The sequence below is a fragment of the Panthera leo genome, chromosome B3 (genome assembly GCF_018350215.1).
Source record: "Panthera leo isolate Ple1 chromosome B3, P.leo_Ple1_pat1.1, whole genome shotgun sequence".
In the NCBI taxonomy this organism is placed as follows: domain Eukaryota; kingdom Metazoa; phylum Chordata; class Mammalia; order Carnivora; family Felidae; genus Panthera; species Panthera leo.
In genome coordinates, this window is record NC_056684.1 from 144,266,627 (window position 1) to 144,285,975 (window position 19,349).

The 19,349-nt window shown below is 56.4% G+C and overlaps 1 protein-coding gene and 1 non-coding gene across 4 annotated transcripts; both read right to left on the reverse strand.

Annotated features, from left to right (window-relative positions):
- Positions 1-1,572: 1,572 nt before the first annotated feature.
- On the reverse strand, positions 1,573-18,669 carry LOC122223164. Of its 3 annotated transcripts, none has more exons than XM_042944381.1 (13): positions 18,296-18,669; positions 16,477-16,788; positions 13,533-14,094; positions 12,924-13,047; positions 10,884-10,976; positions 9,880-9,980; positions 8,069-8,161; positions 7,587-7,719; positions 5,945-6,058; positions 5,532-5,687; positions 4,974-5,098; positions 4,312-4,403; positions 1,573-2,240 (listed from the first exon to the last, which is right to left on the reverse strand). In XM_042944381.1, the coding sequence occupies exons 2-12, from the start codon at positions 16,703-16,705 to the stop codon at positions 4,331-4,333; spliced, it is 1,803 nt and encodes a 600-aa protein (XP_042800315.1). In that variant the 5' UTR covers positions 16,706-16,788; positions 18,296-18,669; the 3' UTR covers positions 1,573-2,240; positions 4,312-4,330. The 3 variants fall into 3 exon arrangements, with proteins under 3 accessions (XP_042800315.1, XP_042800316.1, XP_042800317.1); XM_042944382.1 differs by having other exon boundaries at positions 12,924-13,044; positions 18,296-18,668; XM_042944383.1 differs by lacking the exon at positions 10,884-10,976.
- Positions 17,608-17,714, reverse strand: LOC122223306. The gene has a single exon (XR_006204191.1). It is a non-coding gene; the product is annotated as a U6 spliceosomal RNA (small nuclear RNA).
- Positions 18,670-19,349: the final 680 nt, after the last annotated feature.

Consider the following 19,349-nt stretch of genomic DNA (forward strand, 5'->3'; position numbering starts at 1 on the left):
ATCAGGCTCTGCTCTGAGTGTGGAGCCTGCTTAAGATTCTCTCTCTCTCTCTCTCTCTCTCTCTCTCTCTCTCTCTCTGTCTCTCTCTCTCTCCCCCACCCCCATCTGCCCCTCCCCACCTCTGTCGGAGTACTTTGACACCCAGCCAGAATGAAGACAGTGTTCTTAGGAGACGATCAGTGTTTGCTGCTACCCAGCACCAGTCTGGGCCAGTTTCAAATAACACGTATGGCTTCAACTTTTTATTCTGTTTTGTTCTTAGACTACTTGCTTACGTAATGTGATTGGCACAGTGCCCAGCACCCTCTCCCCGTGGTCCAGCCCTGGGTCCAAAGGGGTGGAAAGTGTGGCTGGTCCGTTGGCTGTCCCCGGGGCTCTGCTTCCTAGGCCAAGCATGTCAGGGCTTCCCGATCCTTCCCAGCCATGGTCCTGCCCTGCCCGCTCAGAAACAACCCCAGGGACACAGTCCTGGGCCCGAGTCAGAGAAAAGAGGGCTCTCCGGGTGGAGAGAGGAAGAAGAGGGACCGAGACCCACAGCGGTGGAAGATCAGGAAGGAGGCGGCCTGGCCGTTGTCTTCAGCAGGTGGCAGCACTGGGCAGGAGGGCCGGAGGACAGAGAGGACGAGGGACGAACAAGCCAGTTCTTTCTTCAGACACAAGGAACGTGAGGTCCTCCTCCTTTTGGACTCCAGGCCGAAAACTGTGCACAGTTTTGGACTCTGCACAACCACAAAATCCTGCTGGTCTAGAGACCAGGAGACAAAAGAAAGGAAGAAAGACTTCCCACCCCAGCTCATGAAGGGACAGCCCCCTTCCCCAGGCTCACCTTGACCTGCGGGACCTGAGCGGGGGGCTCTGAGAACTCAAAGGACTCGGGATGGGCCAGGGTTGGAAAAAAGGCAGTGGGAGGTGGCTATGTTCCTGATTGTTTGGGCCTCCCCACCAAGCTGAGGGTCCTCCTGGGGCAAGGACACTGACCTGAGCAGCATCCCAGGGAGGGGCCAGGCTGTGGCCTGTGGACAAGGCCTGCTGGGGTCGAGGACGGGGATGATCAGGGCTACAGGCTGAATAAGTCCCAAGAAATAGAAATCATATAGGCAGCACTCTACGGTATCATGCAACGAAACCAGGTCTTAAAAATGAAAAGACCCTTCCACCGGGAAATTTTAATTGAAAACTCTTCAACATCTCTAGAGACAAAAAGGAGATACAGACCCAGGGGCGCCTGGGTGGCTCAGTCGCTTAAGCATCCGACTCTTGGTTTCACCACAGATCATGATCTCAGGGTTCATGGGTTTGAGCCCCACATCGCGCTCCCTGCTGACAGCATGGAGCCTGCTTGGGATTCTCTCTCTCCCTCTCTCTCTCTCTCTCTACCCCTCCCCTGTTTGTGCGTGCTCTCTCTCTCTCAAAATAAATAAATAAAATTTAAAACAAGGAACTACAGACCCAAACTGCACATTTCTTTTACAATATATATAAAAATACTACCTATCTGAGCCCAGGGGATCCGCTAAACAAGGTGTTTAAATTCCTATGCAAGGTCGAGGTCACAGACCACAAACACAGATGTACAGGAGCTACTCTTTAATTTTCCAGAAAGGAGAATGAGGACAAGGAGGACAAAAAAAAGGAAAAAGAGAAATGACTGCTTCCAACTCTAGAGTTAACCAGAGGCCCGTCGGCTGCGATTTATTCACGTAGCCCGGAGGCAGCGGTACCTGAACGTCCACCCAAGACATTTCCTGCGACTGCTCTTCTGACACCAGGTGTGGGGGTCTCCACACCAGGCAAGTGTCCAGGTGTGCAGACACAAGTTAATTCTGATAATACATCAGACGGCAGCTGGGGCTGCAGGAATCTTGAAGCTCTCCTCACTCAAACATCTGGGGTTCACGTCCATAGCCCTGGCTGGGTCCTCAGTAGAGTCGCTGGCTGGGACACCTGCACGTGGCCTCCCACAAGGCCTGGCCTGCCTTCTAGCTTGGTGGCTGGGTTCCAGGGTAAATGCCCCAGGCATTCCTTCTGATAGAAGAGTCCAGACTTCGGAAGGATTGGCTTCCTCCCGAATATCAGGCTATCATTTATGAAGTGGCCACTGGGTGGGCACTGGGATCAGGGGCACTCAGATCCTTTGCCTTAGGTAGCTGCTGGAGTCACACAACTTCCACAGCCCGAGGTTCCCTGAAGCTACTGCTCACCTCCACCTCTGTTCAGGGCAGTCAGGGTTCTGCCAGACCCTGGGGGGACAAAGACAAATGTGGTTGGTCCTCTGCCATCAAGCCACTTGCCAATGAACAGACAAGACAGCTCTTGGCCAGAGGAAGACTGTGATGTGCATCTTGGGAAAGAAAATGAGCAACAGACTTGGCGGCCTGAAAGGAGAAGAATTTCGACAGATGGGAAGGACACTCCAGGTACGTGGAACAGAACACACAAAGATGTAGAGACAATCTGACCAAATATCAACAATTTCATGTGAGTCAACCAACAGCAGGCACATGGGCAGGAGAAGAGCCCAGTGCAGCTAGATCAGTGGTTCTCAAAATATATTCAGTGGAATCCCAGGGACCTGAGATCCTGCAGGTGACCTGTGAGGTCAAAACTTTTCATATGCCCCTTTCGCTGAGTGGACATTTACACCAATGGCCCAAAAGCCATGGCGGATAAAGTTGCTAGAACCTTGGCCCACACCAAAGCAGTGGCACCAACTTCTACTAGTGTCCTTCACCACCATGTACCCACAGGAAAAAAAAAATCCAGTTTCACTTTAAAAAGTGCTGATAAAAGAGTAAAAATACTTACTCTTGTTAAATCTCAATTTGTGACTTACACAAAATTTGTGATGCATAAATTTTTAAGATCCCACATGAAGAAATACACAGTTCATACCTGGCCCTTGTATTGCACAGTGAAAGACAATGGCCGCCCTGAGGAAAAGCACTTGTGCAATTGACATTTGAGTTACAAGCTGAACTAGCCACTTGTTTCATGGAACACCACTTTTACTTGAAAGAATGACCCATGGACAGACTGTTCAGTTGTTGATGGCATGTTCTTGGAAATGAATGATGTGAGCTGGCCACTTCAAGGTAAACAACTGATGGTGTTTGTCGCCAATGATAAAATTTTGAGCTCTCGAGCAAAAATTGGGATTTTGGAAAACTTGTGTCTTCCACTGTGAGCCTGGGATTCCCAACAGCTATAGACTTTCCTGATGAAACTGATAGCTATGTTAACAAAGGTGCTTTATGGACAAGGTCTGATAAAACATGCTGACATCTAGATCCACATCACTGTGTGAACCTGTGTTTGCCAGGTGACAAACACTCTATGCTACAAAATCACATATGGGTAGAAGAGCCATTTCAAAGTGCAAAGTAGACCGAGGGGTTTTACTACAACAGAGCATGCAAATTTCATAAAATTCATCAAGCTGGTTTCAGAATCTACATCCTAATCTTTAATAAACTACCACCTGTCCAGGAAAGGTGTGATATCAAAGCAGACTGGCCATAATTTCCTAAAAGAGGCATTAAAATACCCTCTCTTTCCCCAATAGTAACTGGTCTATGAGAGGCTGGACCTTCCTTATATACTCCAGCCAAAACATGTCACAACACATTGAACACAGCAGCCAATAAATGAGGATCTACCTGTCTCCTAGTAAGCCAGACAAAGATTTTGCAAAAATATAAAACAATGACACCCATATTGTTAAGTTTGTTGTTATTATTGCAGAAAATACTTAATTTCTCCATTTAAAAATCATTATTTGCCATAATGTTAACATGTTATGGGTTTATTTTTTTTAATAAATTCATATACCTAAATTAGTGTTATTCTATATAAATGTTAATTTATTTTCAAATCTATATATTCACATATAAATAATATATTGTCATTTACTTTGTTTCTAGTGATTTAATAAATACTAATTTTCCATTTTGGTGAATTACTATTTTAACCAATATTGTAGATGAATTACTAAATATTTATTGGCTTTAATTTCTAATATGGTAACTCTTAGATTTAACCATGTAAGCTACAGCACTTAAGTTCAGTGACTGTTCAGAGTAAAGGGGTCCTGAGATCAAGACGTTTGAGAACTGTGCTCGAGAGCACAAGGTGCGGGACCCAGGCTGGCCATGCCACGTCTGCTACGGCAACTGGGCCTTGATCCGGCTGTGCCCTTTGACCTGGTTCCCTCCACATCTCCAGAGCCACGGCCCTGGCCACCCTGCCCAGGGCTGGACCCTGCCCTATCGCCTCCCCTGGAGGGATGCTCTGGAGACTTGCACCCTCAGTCACCTGGTGCAGAGCTGGGGGATCAGCAGCAGCAGCAGGATCTTCCCTTGACCTCAACCTCCGAGTCCACAGAGCTGCATGGCTGGTCCTGCATGCTAGGGAGTGAGGAGAGAGCTTCTGTGCACCTGTGAGCCTCTGGGTCTGTGTACCTGTGACCACGGGGTCCGCGTACCCAGGAGTGCCCACCAATGAAGTCTAGAGCAGTATCTTCCAGGGCGGCTGGGACACTAGCACATTCCCCAAGTCTCCACCCGCCCTTCCCTCCGGGGACCCCTACGTGACCTACCAGGGAGTCCTGGGAACTCTAGGAATGGGTCAGGATGGGAGCACTCTGAGGGTGGCAGGGAGACCAGCCTCCCTTAAGACCCCAGGTGAGTGATGGTCCTGCACTGCCTGCCATGTTTTGCTGGGGACTCTGGGCAAGTCCTTGCCCAGACCCTTGCTCTCAGGCCTCAGTTTCCCTCTCTGGGAATAGGGGTCAATGAGCTGTGAGACTCCAGCTTAGGGTTCTCAGTCTCTGGCAGCTACTGACCCTCCATACCCAGGCGCCCATGCTTTGGTGCGGCCTTGCCCCCACTGGGGCCCCTGGCAGCACCCCACCTCCGCAGGCTCACCCGTCCCCCTCTCTACCGACCCCCTCCCCAGCCCCTTATTCTCCTTCGTACCTCAGATAACCTGGGAATCTGTCCCTGAAGGAGGCCAGCCAATCATCCACAGTCTCCCTGCCCTTGTTCTCGCTGAGCTGGAAGATCCCCAGGATGGGTTCCTCTGGGATGGCCAAGCCGGGACCCTGCCGGGAGCAGCTGGTACGTGAGCACGGGCCCTGTGTTCCCGGCTTCCCGTCTCTCCGGAGGACCCATTCCCCTTACCCACCTGCAGGCCCAGAACCCAGGTCCACCCCTCAGGCCCCAGGGTGGGCGCTGCTGGTCAGAGCTGCCTGGTCCCGCCAAAGTTACCTCCTGAGCTCCCCACCCCTGTCCTGGGAGGGCTTGCCTCCCCCCAGCTTGAGACACCCCAACCCTATCTCACGGTGTCGCCGTGGAAGCAGGTGGCCCCAGCCTTGTGTGCGGGATTCGAGGCCCAGTGCCGGCAGGTCTGAGTGTGGTTTGGGCGAGGACAGCACACCCGGCCCAGGCAGGGGGCCGGGAGAGACGAGAACCGGAAAGGGAGGACAAAGCGACCCCCGCCCAGCACCCGGCCTCCCCGAGGGGCCCACGGCTCACCCCGTGCTTCCTGAAGATGTTGTCCAACTTCCAGATGTCCATCTCCACCTGAGTCCTCAGGCTCCCCCACTTCCTGGGCGCCAGCATCCTGAGGTGGGTGGCCAGGGCCTGGACGTACTCCCCAAAGACCACCACGTGCAAACTTTGCATGAGGCTCTGCTCTCCACAAGACAAGATGAGAGGCCCGAGTGAAAGCTGTCCCAGGACACGGTCTGGCTGGCCTTAGCGGTGCACCCTCGGGGATGGGGGCGGGGGGAGGCGGATGCTACTCAAACTCCTCCAGCTCGGGTCTGTGGAGGGCCTGTCCCCACCACCAGCCACATCGAACCCCTAACCGCCAGGTTCCAGGGGTGCCTGCTTCAGCTCCTCAGGGTGACCGCCAGCAAGTCAGTCCCCCCGAATCGGCCTCCTACCTCATACACGGGAGTGGAGTGCAGGCTGGGACAGCCCTCCAGGCCCTGCCACAGGGACTGCAGAGCATTGACCAGATCCCTCTCCTTCCTCCCGAAGTGGCCCTTCAGCAGATTCTGAGAACAGGAGGGTCGGGTGTCACGGGGGCCCGTGGTGCCCAGGCCGGCCGTGCTCCCTCCCACCCTTGCCGGTCTCCTCCAGCCTCTGGGCCCCCGCCTCGCCCCACTGAGGGCACAGTCCTGGGCCAGAAGCTCACCCACTGTCTGTCCCAAAGCTCTGTCTACCCTCCTCCTGCCGATCTCTGAGAGCACCCCAGATTCAGACTGCAGCCCCTGACCCGAGCTCTTCCCTGGAGCCCTCCTGAGTCCCCCCGGGTCTCTCCCCTTTGTCCCCACAGGACTGGCCTGGCACCAGACCTCGATGATGCTTTCCCTCCAGATCAGACTCCCAAGACACGGGACTGGGGCCTGCTCAGTTCTCAGTGGACGCCACAGAGGATGGGCAGAGGGGCAAAGCCAGACTCCTCGGTGTTACCAGGGTACCTGAGCAAGTCCCGTCCCCGCTACACCCCAGCCCTCCGGCGCCCCGTCTGCACGACGCAGCCTCATCGGCACCATCTGTAAAAGACGGTGCCAACGTCCAATCCATGAGGTCTGCCTGCCTGGAGCTCTGTGTGGAGAAAGACCCCGGGGCTCCAATCGGGCCAGAGCAGAACGGAATGCTGGGACTGAAGCCATGTCTGCCACAGCCCAGGGAGAGGCAAGGACAGGCTGCTGGTCACCCTGGGAGGACCAGACCTCCCCAGGGCTTGCCAGGTGCTCAACTCTGCAGAAAATCCAATGGCAGTTGTCTCAGGAGCCGGTCCCCAGGGGGGAAAATGAACCACTGGCTAGAACTGCAGGAGTGGAGACCGACCACCAGTACCTCCCATCTTCCACCCAGGAGGCCCCCATGAGGACAGGGCCCTGAACCCCTAATCTGAATGGAAAATTCCCTCCTGTGGTTTCCGCATCCTAGGAGGCCACCTCGCCCTCTCAGGGCTTCGGCTCCAGGGTCAGCCTCTGGGCATCCTCAGGGACCTCATCCTCTGGTGTGGCAGCCACAGCTCAGGGGGAGACAAAGCCGGGCAGGCACAGAGGCTCTGGGACACAGTGAAGGGACTTCACCTGCCTGGGAATGCAGCCCGGTCAGAGCCAGGGTGGGGAGAGGGGAGCCAATGTCAGGCCTCAACTGGCCTGGCAGGAGAGCAATCACACAGGTGGAGAAAAGAAGAGGCAGGTCTGGCCAGAGGGGACAGAGGGAGGTACCCTCCATGAGGAGGGGGCCAGGCCTCATAAAGTGGCAGGGAGGCTAAGCTAAGCCCACTCATCGGACAGGACCCCTACCTCAGGTCAGACAGGAAGCTGGCCCTGCCCCTCTGCTGCAGACAGAGAAGGCAAGCTGGGGAAGGCGGTGGGGGGGGGGGGGGGGAGGGGGCCTGACCAGGAACATCTCTAGCCCATTCTGTCATTGCTGCCATGTCCCTCCCCAGCAAAGGCTCTGCTGGGCTGGGCAGAAGTCCAGGGAGACAGGGGCAGGCGCCTTCTGCCTAGGTTTTCTAGGATAAGAGACCCCACGCCAGGGCTGGGGCGGGGATGGCATCACCTGGCACAGGGCTCTGACTCTAAGCAGGAGGTGGTCCCGGCTGTGGCCCTCAATGGCGTGGATGGCACCCTGTACTGCGGTCACCAGGTCTGCAGGTGGAAAGCATGCCTGACTCAGCTCCTGCCACGTTTTCCTGTTGGAGTAACCAAAGGGGGTCCGTGGGGCCTGGCCCAGAGCCCTGCCACAGCCCCAAAGCTGCAGCACACCGGCCACACCCCTGCGCCTCTGTGCACCCTGAGACAGATGGGAGGCCGACGCTCCCTCGTTTCTGCTGCCGTTGCTGTCTATCCCATCCCACTGTTTTTTTTTCTCTGTACTTATAGACTGTTGTATCCACGTGCCTTAAAATGCAAAAGGTACAGTGGAAAACTCCTCTCCCCACTTTTTTCACAAAGGACAGCCATTGCCTGTCCGGATGGTCCATTGCCTAGCCTGCCCGGGCCCACCGGCCCCGCCCACACCCGGGTCACGCCCCCACGCACCTGAGGATGCAGCAGTTTCCCAGCAGGTGCACCTCGGGGAAGGCCCCCGCAGTGGCGTTCTGCTGCAGGAAGTGGACAGCCTTGTCCTGGTACCTGCGGTGTGAAGCGGGAGATGCAGCCCCTCCCACCAGCCGCAGGGCCCGCCCACCAGCCGCAGGCCCCGCCCACCGGTCGCAGGCCCCGCCCACCAGCCCCAGCCCCACAGCCCGGGTCCCTTCTCTGCTTTAACGGCCGCCCCGTTCGCAGAACCACAAACGTGGGTTGCGGTTGCGGGGACCGAGATGTTGACAAGGCAGCCGGGGTTTACTTGGGCTGGCTCCGTGCCAGACCCGGCAGCCAGATGCTTCCTAAAGACATTTTCACCGAATGCCCTGGAGGACCGCTGGTGGCAGATGCGTGAGAACAGGATGGGGGTGGCTTTTCCCGTGGACTTGGAGCCGCGTCAGTGCTGTATCTGAGAAGCCCTCCCCCCCCGGCGGGTGAAGGGGAAGGCAGGCAGACGAGGCCCTGCCCTCCAAGCCCTGGGAGCGGCGGCTGAGGCCTGGGGGTGCTCTCAAGAAGGGGAGGCCGGCACCCCACGCCCGGGCTGGGCCACTGAAGCTGCTCCAAAGCAGAGTAGGGGGAGGCTCCGGGACAGCACACACCCCTGCTCCCCAACAGCGGGACAGAAGGGGCGCCCTCACGAGTCTGAGTCCCTAGAACACAGATCAAACTGGCGGCCCAGCAACATTTTCTTAAACATTTAAAACCTGGCTGACTTCACCTAACAATCCATATCCCTGGCCTCTCTTAAGTAACCTGCCTCACAGCCGCCCTTTATGGAGCCTGGCCCAGGTGAACACAGCCACTTCTGAAGTCTCCGGAGAAAGGGGCCTCGTGATGTGGTCTACACCGCGCTGTGCCCAAGGCATGCTTCTTAATCACAGGGGCCCAAGGACCCTGCAACACTGAGCCCAGCCCCAGCCCGTCGGGAAAGAGGCAGAGTCCCCACCCAAATCCTTAGCCTGGGACAGAGCTGGGTGTCAGGACTCTGACAGTGAAAAGCAGAGGAAATGAGGACACAGGCAGTCTTCCAGGTCCCTGGCCAAGGTGTAACCAAGATCATTTTTTATTAGTTAGTTATTGGGGGGAGGGGCAGAGAGAGAGAGAGGGAAGGAGAGAGAGAGAATCCCAAGCAGGCTCCAGGCTCAGTGCGGAGCCCAACATGGGGCTCGATCCCACGAAATATGAGATCATGACCTGAGCCAAGATCAAGAGTGAGACACTCAACCGACTGAGCCACCCAGGTGCCCCAAGATAATATTTTGATGAAACATTTTAAAAAATCAAAACCGATCCAAAACATCCAGAATGAGCAAAACGTGAAGTTTTAGATAAAGACAGAATTCGACTTTGCATGCTCATGACTGCCCTGCTGGGCTCCCCCTTCCTCCCAGTCCTGCTGTCCAGTACGGGAGCCCCAGCCCCAGGTGGTGTTTAAAGGTCAATTAACTAAAATTAAGTAAAAGTTGACTGTAGTCCCTCCATGGAACTAGCTTGACAGCCACGGGAGGCTGGAGACGCCATGTCAGAAGGTGCCACCGTGGGACGTCTCCACAGTCACACAGGGGCTGCCTCCAGAGCCAGGCGGGAGGTGGAACAGGCCAGACTGGAGACACCCAAAGCCAATGCCCACCCTTTTCCCTGCTTCGGGAACTGGCCAAGCACCCGGTGGCCCGCGGGTCTCAGGCTCGGCTAGCACTCTAACTGGGCTTATGTGGACCCAGACACCCGTACCTCCTTCTCTAGGCAACGACCACCTTTTCACTTACCTGTTCAGAAACTTTGAAAATATTTCCAGAACCATGGCTTGAACTTGGCTAGTGACCGATGGTCCAGTGGGTCTTGCTGCAATTATGGCTTCTTCCAGCAGCTGCCAGTCAAAGCAAGTGGCCTCTCAGGGGGGAACCAGGGACCAATGACACAGCCGGCGGACCCTGGGAGACCGTGTCCCCCCCAACTCTGTTATAGGAATGGCTGACGCATGGGAGCTGCGCCCACACCCCTCCGCCACTCTGCCCGCTGCCGGTGGCACAGAGCAGACGCCTCCCGCCAGGCCCTCACTACCCCTCCCGGCCCCACCTGTGTTGCAGGCCTCTCTCCCTCGAACCCTCCAATCAGCCTGCAAACAGCCAGCCTGAACGACCTCCTCATCCCCACGCATGGCTAGGCTTCTCCTGTCTGGCCCAGAGGCTGCCGCCACCCCCCCCCCCCCCCAACGAAGCTGCCAGCTCCCCGCCTGACACTCTGAACAGGGCTTCTTGGCATAAAGGCCTTGAGGATGCATAACATGTTTTCTCCCTCCAACTCTGAGCAGTCAAGAGAAGCAACAGAAACTCCCAGCACAGATCTTCTTTAAAAAAACAAACAAACAAAAAAAACACCTCCCCCTCCCCACACACGGGGTGGCCTCTCCTCCGAGGCCAAACATCCCACACCCCCATGACTGCTTGACCCTCTCATCGAGGCATCCCCAGACCCTGGTCTCTCTGCAGATCCTACCTGAGGCCCCGGGCAGTCTCGTGAGCTGAGACATTCCAGGAGGAGGCCTGTCTCCTGAAGATGCGCCCTGCAGCCCAGCACTGGGACCCCATCTGTTGTGCCTGCCGCCCTCAGTCACTGACACCATCCTTGCTGCACATGCGCCCGGCCACCCGTCAGTCATCGCCCCCCAGCACCCCATCCTTCCAGGCACCCCCCCACACACCAGGCGGGGCGCTCAGGAAGGGACCAGGGACCCACGTGGTGGGCCGGAAAGACTCTGACTGGCGAATACCTGGAAGATTTCAAGGAACGTTGGGTGGGAGAACGGGGCCCACTTTTTCTGATCGCAGATCAGGACATTTTCTAGAGTCTCCTCCAGCCTTTCCTGCCCAGAAAACAGTAAAAGCAACTTTGATCCCCAGGCTTCTCCCCAGGGCTCTGCCCCAACTGAGGACAGGAGAGCGAGTAAGAACCAGAGCCCGCCCAGGAACCCCCCCTTGACCAGCAGCCTGAAATCCGCCCACCGCCGAGGGACCCAGTTCTGAGTAAACCCTCTCCTTCACAGCCTCCGGCCCTCTGTGCATCAGCGTCTAGATACACCCTCCTCCTCGTTCCTGGCCAGGCCATCGCTCCCATCCCCGTCCACTCATCTGCCTGGGGGTGATGGGCAGCTCCCACTCGCGGACAGCAGAGCCCATCAGCAGGCGTGAGCTGAAAGCTGAGAGGGCCGCCAGGGTCCAGAGACACACAGTCACACAGAGGGACCACGGACCACTGGGGACCAGGTTGCACCAGGGAGACCCAGGGCCCTGGAGACCAGCTCCCGGCCAGAAGAAACCTGAGTGTGACCTCTCAGGCCCGACCCCGGGCAGTGACAGAGGCTGTCCCTAGCAGGTCCCCCCAGGGGAAGCTGTCCTCCTCACCTGGCTGGCCACACGGCCAACACAGTGCGGTCGGGGGAGGGGGGCGTCCTCAGGTTGGCTGCCCAGACTCCCACTTGGGTCTCCTTCCTAGCCCAGGTACCTCCATCTGGAGGCCAGCTTGCTGGGGGGCCCCTGGCGGGCCGTGGCCTTCCTATCTGCAGAAAGGGGCAGGCTGGAAGCTGATTGTCTCCACCAACTCAGCACTCGGTACTTTTTCCCTCCTAGCCCTGCCAGAAGCTCATGTCCGGCTGCCTGCCCGACGCCACTGACGGCGAGTGCTAGCCCTCACCCGACACGGGTGCCCGGCATCGCCCCTCCCGCGGACATCGCCGCGCCACGACCCGGAAGGCGGCACCGTTGCTTGCGCTCTGGCTGCCTGTCTGAATTGCCCACCGGACACTGCAGCGCAGCCCTTGGCGGCTGGAGCGTGGAACAGCGAGGAGTGAGAAGCCCCGTCTTCCCTAATCCGGCCCAAACTGCAACGCCACAGTTTTGGGGAGAGCCGTGAAGGACAAGGGGCCTCAAAACTCAGAGCCCTGAGTTTGCCGGCGATGAAAAGGCTGGGCACTTACACACCAGCTACTGGAAAATTCCCGTTAAGCCGATACCGATTCTCTACCTCACGGTCGTAAAGCTTAGTTTCTCGGTCTGTTAGCTGAGATAGGCAGAAAGCTTCCCTGCATCCCAAAACATCTCTTCCGCCGGTTCCCGTGACACCAGACGTGTCTGTGCCACGGCCACGGATGCCGTTATGGGAGGTCACGTCTGTTGAAAGCGATCATAGGGGCGCCTGGGCGGCTCAGTTGGTTGCACGTCTGATTCAGCTCAGGTCATGATCTCAAGGTTTGTGAGTTCGAGCCCCGCATCAGGCTCTCTGCTGTTAGCACAGAGCCCTCTTAGATCCTCTGTCTCCTTCTTTCTCTGCACCTCCCCCACCTACAATCTCTCTCACAAATGAATAAACATTAAAACAAAAAAAAAAGACCATAGTAGGAAATTGCGATGTCCCCTTAAGTCCTCTCCGTCTGCCAAGGATTAACCGTATGCACCCACCTTGGGGCAGCTGGCTTTCCACCCGAGGCTCGCCGGCCCTGCTCTGCAGCCACCGGTGTGGAAGTGGCCAGACTGCACTCACTGGTCAGGACAGTGACCTCTGGTCTGGCGCTCTCTCTCTGGGCCCGCGATACACCTCACACCTCAGACCCACGGCACGTGGTTACTTCCCACGTGACAGTGCTCAAGGGCCAGAATCGGCACGGCATCACCCCTGCAGCCCTAGGAGTGGACTGGGGCTCTGGCTCCAGCCCACCATCCGGGGCCCGCCCTGGCCCATCCCCTTTCCTGTTGTCCCCCAGCCAGGTGTGGGACAAGGAGACCTCTGGGTGGTGGAGACTCCTGGATCCATTTACCTGGATCAGCCCCACCAGCTGCTTCTGCATTTGGGACATCCAGGTCACAAACATCATGGAGTCCAAGAGGTACCCGGCCGTGGGCTTCTGGGAGGTGGAAGGTGCGTTCGGAAGTGTCTCCCTGCTGGGTTGGAAGGAACCACGAGGGGCACAGAGCTGAGCTGGGGTTGGGGGAGGGACTGGGCTGTGGAGGACAGCTCAGCCCTAAGGGCAGTGGACTCCAGGCCGGGCCTCGCCCCCTCCCCAGCCTGTGCTGCCCGCCCCTCGCCCCTGCACAAGGCCCAGTGACTAGAGAGGGCAGCTGGGGTTGAGAAACCAGAGCCAGAGGCTCTGTTGGTGTAGACCAGTCTCTGGTCACACACAAGTGTGGACCGTGAGCCTCCCCCCCCCCCGCACACACACACACAAAACCACACCCTAACATGCTAACGCACCAACACATATACACAACAAGCACACTGACACACATGTGTCCCCAAGGCTGGGGCTGCATCTGCCTTCTCCGGCCACCAGCCCCACCCAGGTGGCCCCTCGAAAGGCTCTGCGTCGACCGCAGCCCTGGCCTGGGCGCCCTCACCCAGGACCCCAAGCTCCTCCAGGAGGACTCACCCCAGCTGCCCGAACAAGGTCGTCCTGCCCCAGGCATACAGCATGCAGCAGCTGTTCCAGCTGGCACCGCAGGAGTGCTTGAGCTCCAAGAGGCGGCTGAGGAGGACCTCCTGGAAGCAGGTGCTGTAGATCGTCCAGAAGCGGGCCCCCAGCTGGCTTGCCCTCGGCGACCCCAGGCCCTGTCTCACAGCCTCCTCTAGCTTCTCCAGGAAAGGGCCCAGCTTGTCCCTGCGGTCCCAGGTGGGCACTCGGGCCTCAGCGTCACTCCTCAGCAGCCTCTCCAGCTGACTGCCCCAGGTGGCAACTCTGCCATCCTCGAGGGTACCGGCCTCCGGGCTCGGGGGCTTGTCCTGTGTGTACTCCACAGTGTCCAGCACTGCCTGGAGCTTCAGCTCCAGCTCCTGGCCGTGCCTGACGCCCTCCAGAGCCTGCTGGACCACCTGCCACATGCTCTGGGCCAGAGCCTGGTACTGGGGGCCGCAGTCCTGCCCTTCCCATGCTGACGTGGAGACGCTCAGGTAGGCTTCCAGAAACTTCCCCTCCTGCACCAACTGTTGGAAGCCTGGAAGAAAAGAACCCAAAAGGGTGGCTCAGCAGAGGGACTCGGAAGAATGGGGGAACCCGGGGAGGGGGAGGGGCGCCTGCCCAGGCTTCTTCCCCAGAGTAGGGTGGGTGTGGGCTGAGCTGGTGTCAGGGGACCCACGCACGAAGATGAGGCAGTGGCTTGAAGAGCCTTTGGGGACGGGGCTCCTTGCGGCCAGTCAGGATCAGCAGGGCACGAGTTTGTACAAGGGTCACAGAAGACTGGTGGGCTTTCCACCGTGTCCCCCTTGCAGCAGGAAAGCTTAACACGAGCAGTTCCTTCCCATGAGCCTCTAAGCTCCCAGGGCGACGCACGGTCTGCGCTTTCATCAGCGGTGCATTGTTAACCCGACATTGAGGCAGCAAAGGCGCTTCCCCGACCAGAGGCACGGACAGGGGGGTCCAACAGAGGTAGTAGGAAATAGTGTCAAAGGAATGCCCATCAGGACCACGTGGAGGGCTCACTGAAGCCCAGGTTGGAATGTGCATTTGGGACGGGTTCCCAGGGGGTGCCAACAGTGCTGGTCCTCTGCCAGGAGGGAGGGATGCGAAGGGAAGAATTCCGCCTTGGGTCCCAGAGGAGCCTCAGCAAGACACTGCAGCCTGTAGCTGCAGGAGGCAGGCTCTGATGAGACTCAGATGGGAGAGAGGAATTGGGAGACGGGGCTGTCCAAAGCACTTGAACACTTGGACACTGATTCTTATGGACTTCAACTTGGAGGGGCAGTTTTGAACTTTAAATTCTCCCTGGAAACTTCAGAACGAGAAGGCAGGTATATTTCAAGTTGGGGCGCAGAATGCCTTCCTGTCGTCAAGGGCGAACGTGTGCCCCTCCCCCCATTTCCTATTCTTCCTTTCTCGTAGCAAGAATGAAGGTGTGATGCCAGGAGCTGGGCAGCCGTCTTGGGCCACGAGACAGGAACCCCATGTGGAGGATGGTGGAGGGGTCCAATGGAGGGGTCTGGGTCCCTGATCACGGAGGAGCCCTGGACCACCTACCCAAATCTTCCATGAGAGAAGCACGTTTTATCTTGCTTTATCTTTTTTTTTTTTTTTAATTTTTTTTTCAACGTTTTTTATTTATTTTTGGGACAGAGAGAGACAGAGCATGAACGGGGGAGGGGCAGAGAGAGAGGGAGACACAGAATCGGAAACAGGCTCCAGGCTCCGAGCCATCAGCCCAGAGCCTGACGCGGGGCTCGAACTCACGGACAGCGAGATCGTGACCTGGCTGAAGTCGGATGCTTAACCGACTGCGCCACCCAGGCGCCCCATATCTTGCTTTATCTTAAGCCACTGTTTGTTGGGCGTCTCAGTGAAAGCAGCTGAACTTATAACAATACGAAGAGTTGAGGAGGAGTGGAATGTGGGATGGAAATTATTTTGCCCCAAGCAGGACAGCCTTTGACAGCCTTGAACTATTCTGAAGGTGGAGATTCCCTGTCTACTTCTCATAGATGGCTCCCTGTGGACAGTAATTAATTAGGTTAGATGTGGAAATAGGAACCGTGACCCCTGGAATCTCTGTGCTGTCAGCAGGTGCAGGGGCTACCTGGACATCATTCCCCTTCCTTCCAGAGCTGTGCCGTCCAGCACGGCAGCCCCGAGCCACCCGTGGTTACTGAGCACTGAAAACGTCAAACCTGAGCTGTGCTGTCAGCGTAAAACACACACCAGATTTCCAAGACTTAGCAGGGGGAAGAAAAAGAATGTAGCATACCTTAATTTTAATACCGATTGAACGTTGAAACATGTTGAAATACTACCTCAGCTCTATTGGGCTGAAGAAAAGATACTACTAAAGTTAATTTCACCCGTTTCTTTTTCAATGCTTCCTGTGACTCCTGAAACTTGAAATCACCGCCCGGCTCACACTCGATCTCCTCAGACAGCAGTAGCCTAGAATATACTTGCCCCTCTCCCTCCAACATGGGATTCCGATTTATCCCACACCAACCTGGCTCTTTTCTGGGCAGGGGGCCACGATCCGCCCCCCCCACCCCCCCACCCCCCAAAACAGAAGACCTGCCCTTACAACGTCCTGAGGTCTCGACTGCGTTGCTATTTCTTAGCAAGAATATTTATTGGTGGGGTCGGGCCGGGCCGGTTCGCTCTGTTCTGGGGCTTTTCTCACTCCCCAGCACGTGTCAAAGCCCCTGTGCGCTTAGCAGCCCGGCCCCGGGACGGCTGTCGTGTGGCGGGGGGTGATGGTGAGCAAGCCGGCCCCCCTCCCCACGTGGGGCCCTCCAGGCCCTCCGAGTGACACCCAGGAGGGTGGCACGCCGTACATATTGAAAGAAAGGCCGAGTGAGCAAGCAAAAGATGGGGAAACAGTACAAAGATGAGAAGACGGCGCCCATACCTTGGGAGGTTTCGTCCAGAGGAATGACACTCTGGGGCCCTTCGTTTGTGTGCAATCCTTTCAGAAACCCGGTAATCCTCCTTAGGTTGAAAGGATGGCCTCTGGGCTGTCGTCTCGGGTGCCCCTGAGGCTCAGCAAGCAGGATTTGTCCACACTCGCTCCCAGCTTCTTCCCCTCCGAGCCTGGATTTCCTCCTGCCCCAGAAGACCTTCCTGTGGACTAGATCCATCCCACTGCTCTTGTGCCTGGCAGCGGCTTGGCCCCACCGACACCTGCCACAGCCTCTGAGTCACGGGGCGTGTTACTCTCTCTCTGCCAAACAAAAGAAATAGGAGGAAGTGGGTGACTGCCAGAGAAATTTCCTCCTGTGTTTAAAAACATGGCTGTTAATGCTTTGAGAAGTCCCCAGATCTCACTGCCCAGGGCAAAGATAGAGGTGGTAGTCTCACTGTTTAGTCCAGGAATGTTTCCCTGACATCTTGAGCCAACCCCAGGTCGGAGCAAAGGCCGGGAAGTTAGGCAGAGCACATGAAGCCTGTGGTCACAGTGGACCCCCATCACCACCACCACCACACTCCCACCCCACCGTTGCTGTCGAAAAGTGAGAATAAACTCTTGTTTGGATTTTTGAATGTTTATTTATTTATTTTGAGAGAGAGCGCGCGAGCAAGTGGGGGAGAGGCAGAGAGAGAGGGAGACAGAGAATCCCCAGCAAGCTCCATGCTGTCGGCACAGAGCCCGATGTGGGGCTCGAACCCACAAACTGTGAGATCGTGACCTGAGCCCTACCTGGATGCTTAACCGACTGAGCCGCCCAGGCGCCCACTTGTTCAGATTTTTTAAAAGTCTGTCATTTGGGGCGCCTGGGCGGCTCAGTCGGTTGAACATCGGACTCTTGGTTTCGGCTCAGGTCATGATTTCACTGTGAGTTCAAGCCCCGCTTCAGGGTCTGTGCTGACAGTGTGAGCCTGCTTGGGATTCTGTCTCTCCCTCTCTCTCTCTCTGCCCCTCCCCCACTTGTGTTCTCTCTCTCTCTCTCTCTCTCTCTCTCTCAAAATAAATAAACTTGAAAAAAAAGTCTGTCATTAACAAATAAATTACTCATAGCTATTTTTTTTTAAAACAGGCTTTAAAAATACGGAACACTTCCCAAATTTGTGTCATCCCTGCACAGGGGCCCTGCTCATCTTCTCGGTGTCATTCCAATTTTAATGCATGTGCAGCTGAAGTGAGAGCTCTTTGTACAGCTGAAGTGAGAGCTCTTTTTTTTTTCATTATTATTACAGCAAAGCACAGACAACATAAACTTTACCATTCGAACCATCTGTAAGTGTACAAGTCAGGGGTATTGAGCAACACCCTTCCAGTAAGGTCTGCAAACATCACCACCATCCATCCCCAGGACTTTTTTTGTCATTCCAAACGAAAACTGCCCCCGTTAAATGTGAACTTCTGTTCCCCCTGCCCCGGCTCCCGGCGACCACCCTACCTGCCGTGTCTGTGATTCTGACCCCTCTAGGGACCTCACATAGGTGGAACCATGCAGTGTTTATCCCTCTGTGACTAGCCTAATGTCCTCAAGTTTCATCCTTGACGTAGCAGGTGTCAGAATAATGCTCCATCGTATGGATAGACTCGCTTTGTTTGTCCACGTATCTGTCCGTGGACCCTTGGGTGGCTTTTGGCTACTGTGAATGATGGTGTTCTGGACACATGTGTGCACGTGTCTGTTCAAGTCCCTGCTCTCAGTTTGTAGCTCTGGTTTCTTTTTCACCGACAGAGGAAGTATCACCGCTGTGGTTCCGAAAGCCTCACGTACCTTGGACGTGCTCACTGCCCGAGTAGGTGGGTGGCATCCTCGAGAAGCCACCGCTCGCCTCCCAGGAGGCTTCACGGGGACACTGCCGCCAGCAGCATCGCCCAGACCCTGGAGCGGCTTCTGTCCAGTGTGGTGTGAGGTAGGGATCCAGTGCCGTCTTTCTCCGTGGGGGAGAACCTGCTTTCCAGTGGTGGTTACCAAACAGTGTCCCCTCCCCCGTGCCCTGATTTGACAGGCCAGCTCTGTCTCCTGCATCCAACATGGAAACTTGGATCTGCAGCAACCCAGATGGCAGCTTTAACCACTAGCCAGAGAGCTCCAAGGATACATTCAGAGTCCCCTACCTGGACCCCACGTATCCCATGGGAGTTTCCTGTTGCTACTGTAACAAATTACCACCAGCTTAGCGACCTAAACAATGCAAGTTGCAAGTTTTCTTTGCCGCTGTTCCAGAGGTCAGAGATCTGGCTGGGCGTCTCTAGGGTGTGTTCCTTCCTCCCGCAGCCCTGGGAGGGAACCTATTTCCTGCTTTACCACCGTCCTGATGCTGCCCGCGCTCTTAGGCTCACAGCCCTTTCTTCCAATCTGCAGATCCAGCAGTGGCTGGCTCGCATCTGGTCTCAGCTCTGCCTCACTCTCCCCCTGGTAGGGACCCTGGGGTGGCATCAGGCCACTAGACAGGCCAGGGTGGGCTCCTCTGTGAGGTCAGCTCATCAGCAACCTTATTTCTGTCGCATCCTTAGCTCCCCCTTTGCGGTGGAAGGGGGAGCCATCAGGCGGGCATCGCTGGGGGGCGCTATTCTGCCTACAGCACACCCCCTTGGGAACAGCCTCCCCTCTCTCCTCAGCTTCACAGGGTGACTTCTCAAAGCACTCAGCATCTCCACGCTTTAGTGGCCAAGGGCAGGCCGCCAAAACGGCGTGTTGATTATTTTACATTGAAGCTGCTTAGGAAGCTTCCGGTATAAGGTCACTGAGACCCTCCCCTGTCCCCAGAAAGCAGGATGTAAACCTCCCACATGAAACGTGTCCCGTCGGTACTGAGAAGCAAAAC

Excerpts from the sequence above, each read along its gene's own strand:
- LOC122223164 (XM_042944381.1), bottom strand. The coding sequence starts at position 16,705 with ATGGATCTAGTCCACAGGAAGGTCTTCTGGGGCAGGAGGAAATCCAGG. Across the intron at positions 14,095-16,476 it reads TCTGGACGAAACCTCCCAAG|GCTTCCAACAGTTGGTGCAG; the intron begins GTATGGGCGCCG and ends CTTTTCTTCCAG. Across the intron at positions 9,981-10,883 it reads CGTTCCTTGAAATCTTCCAG|CTGCTGGAAGAAGCCATAAT; the intron begins GTATTCGCCAGT and ends TTTGACTGGCAG.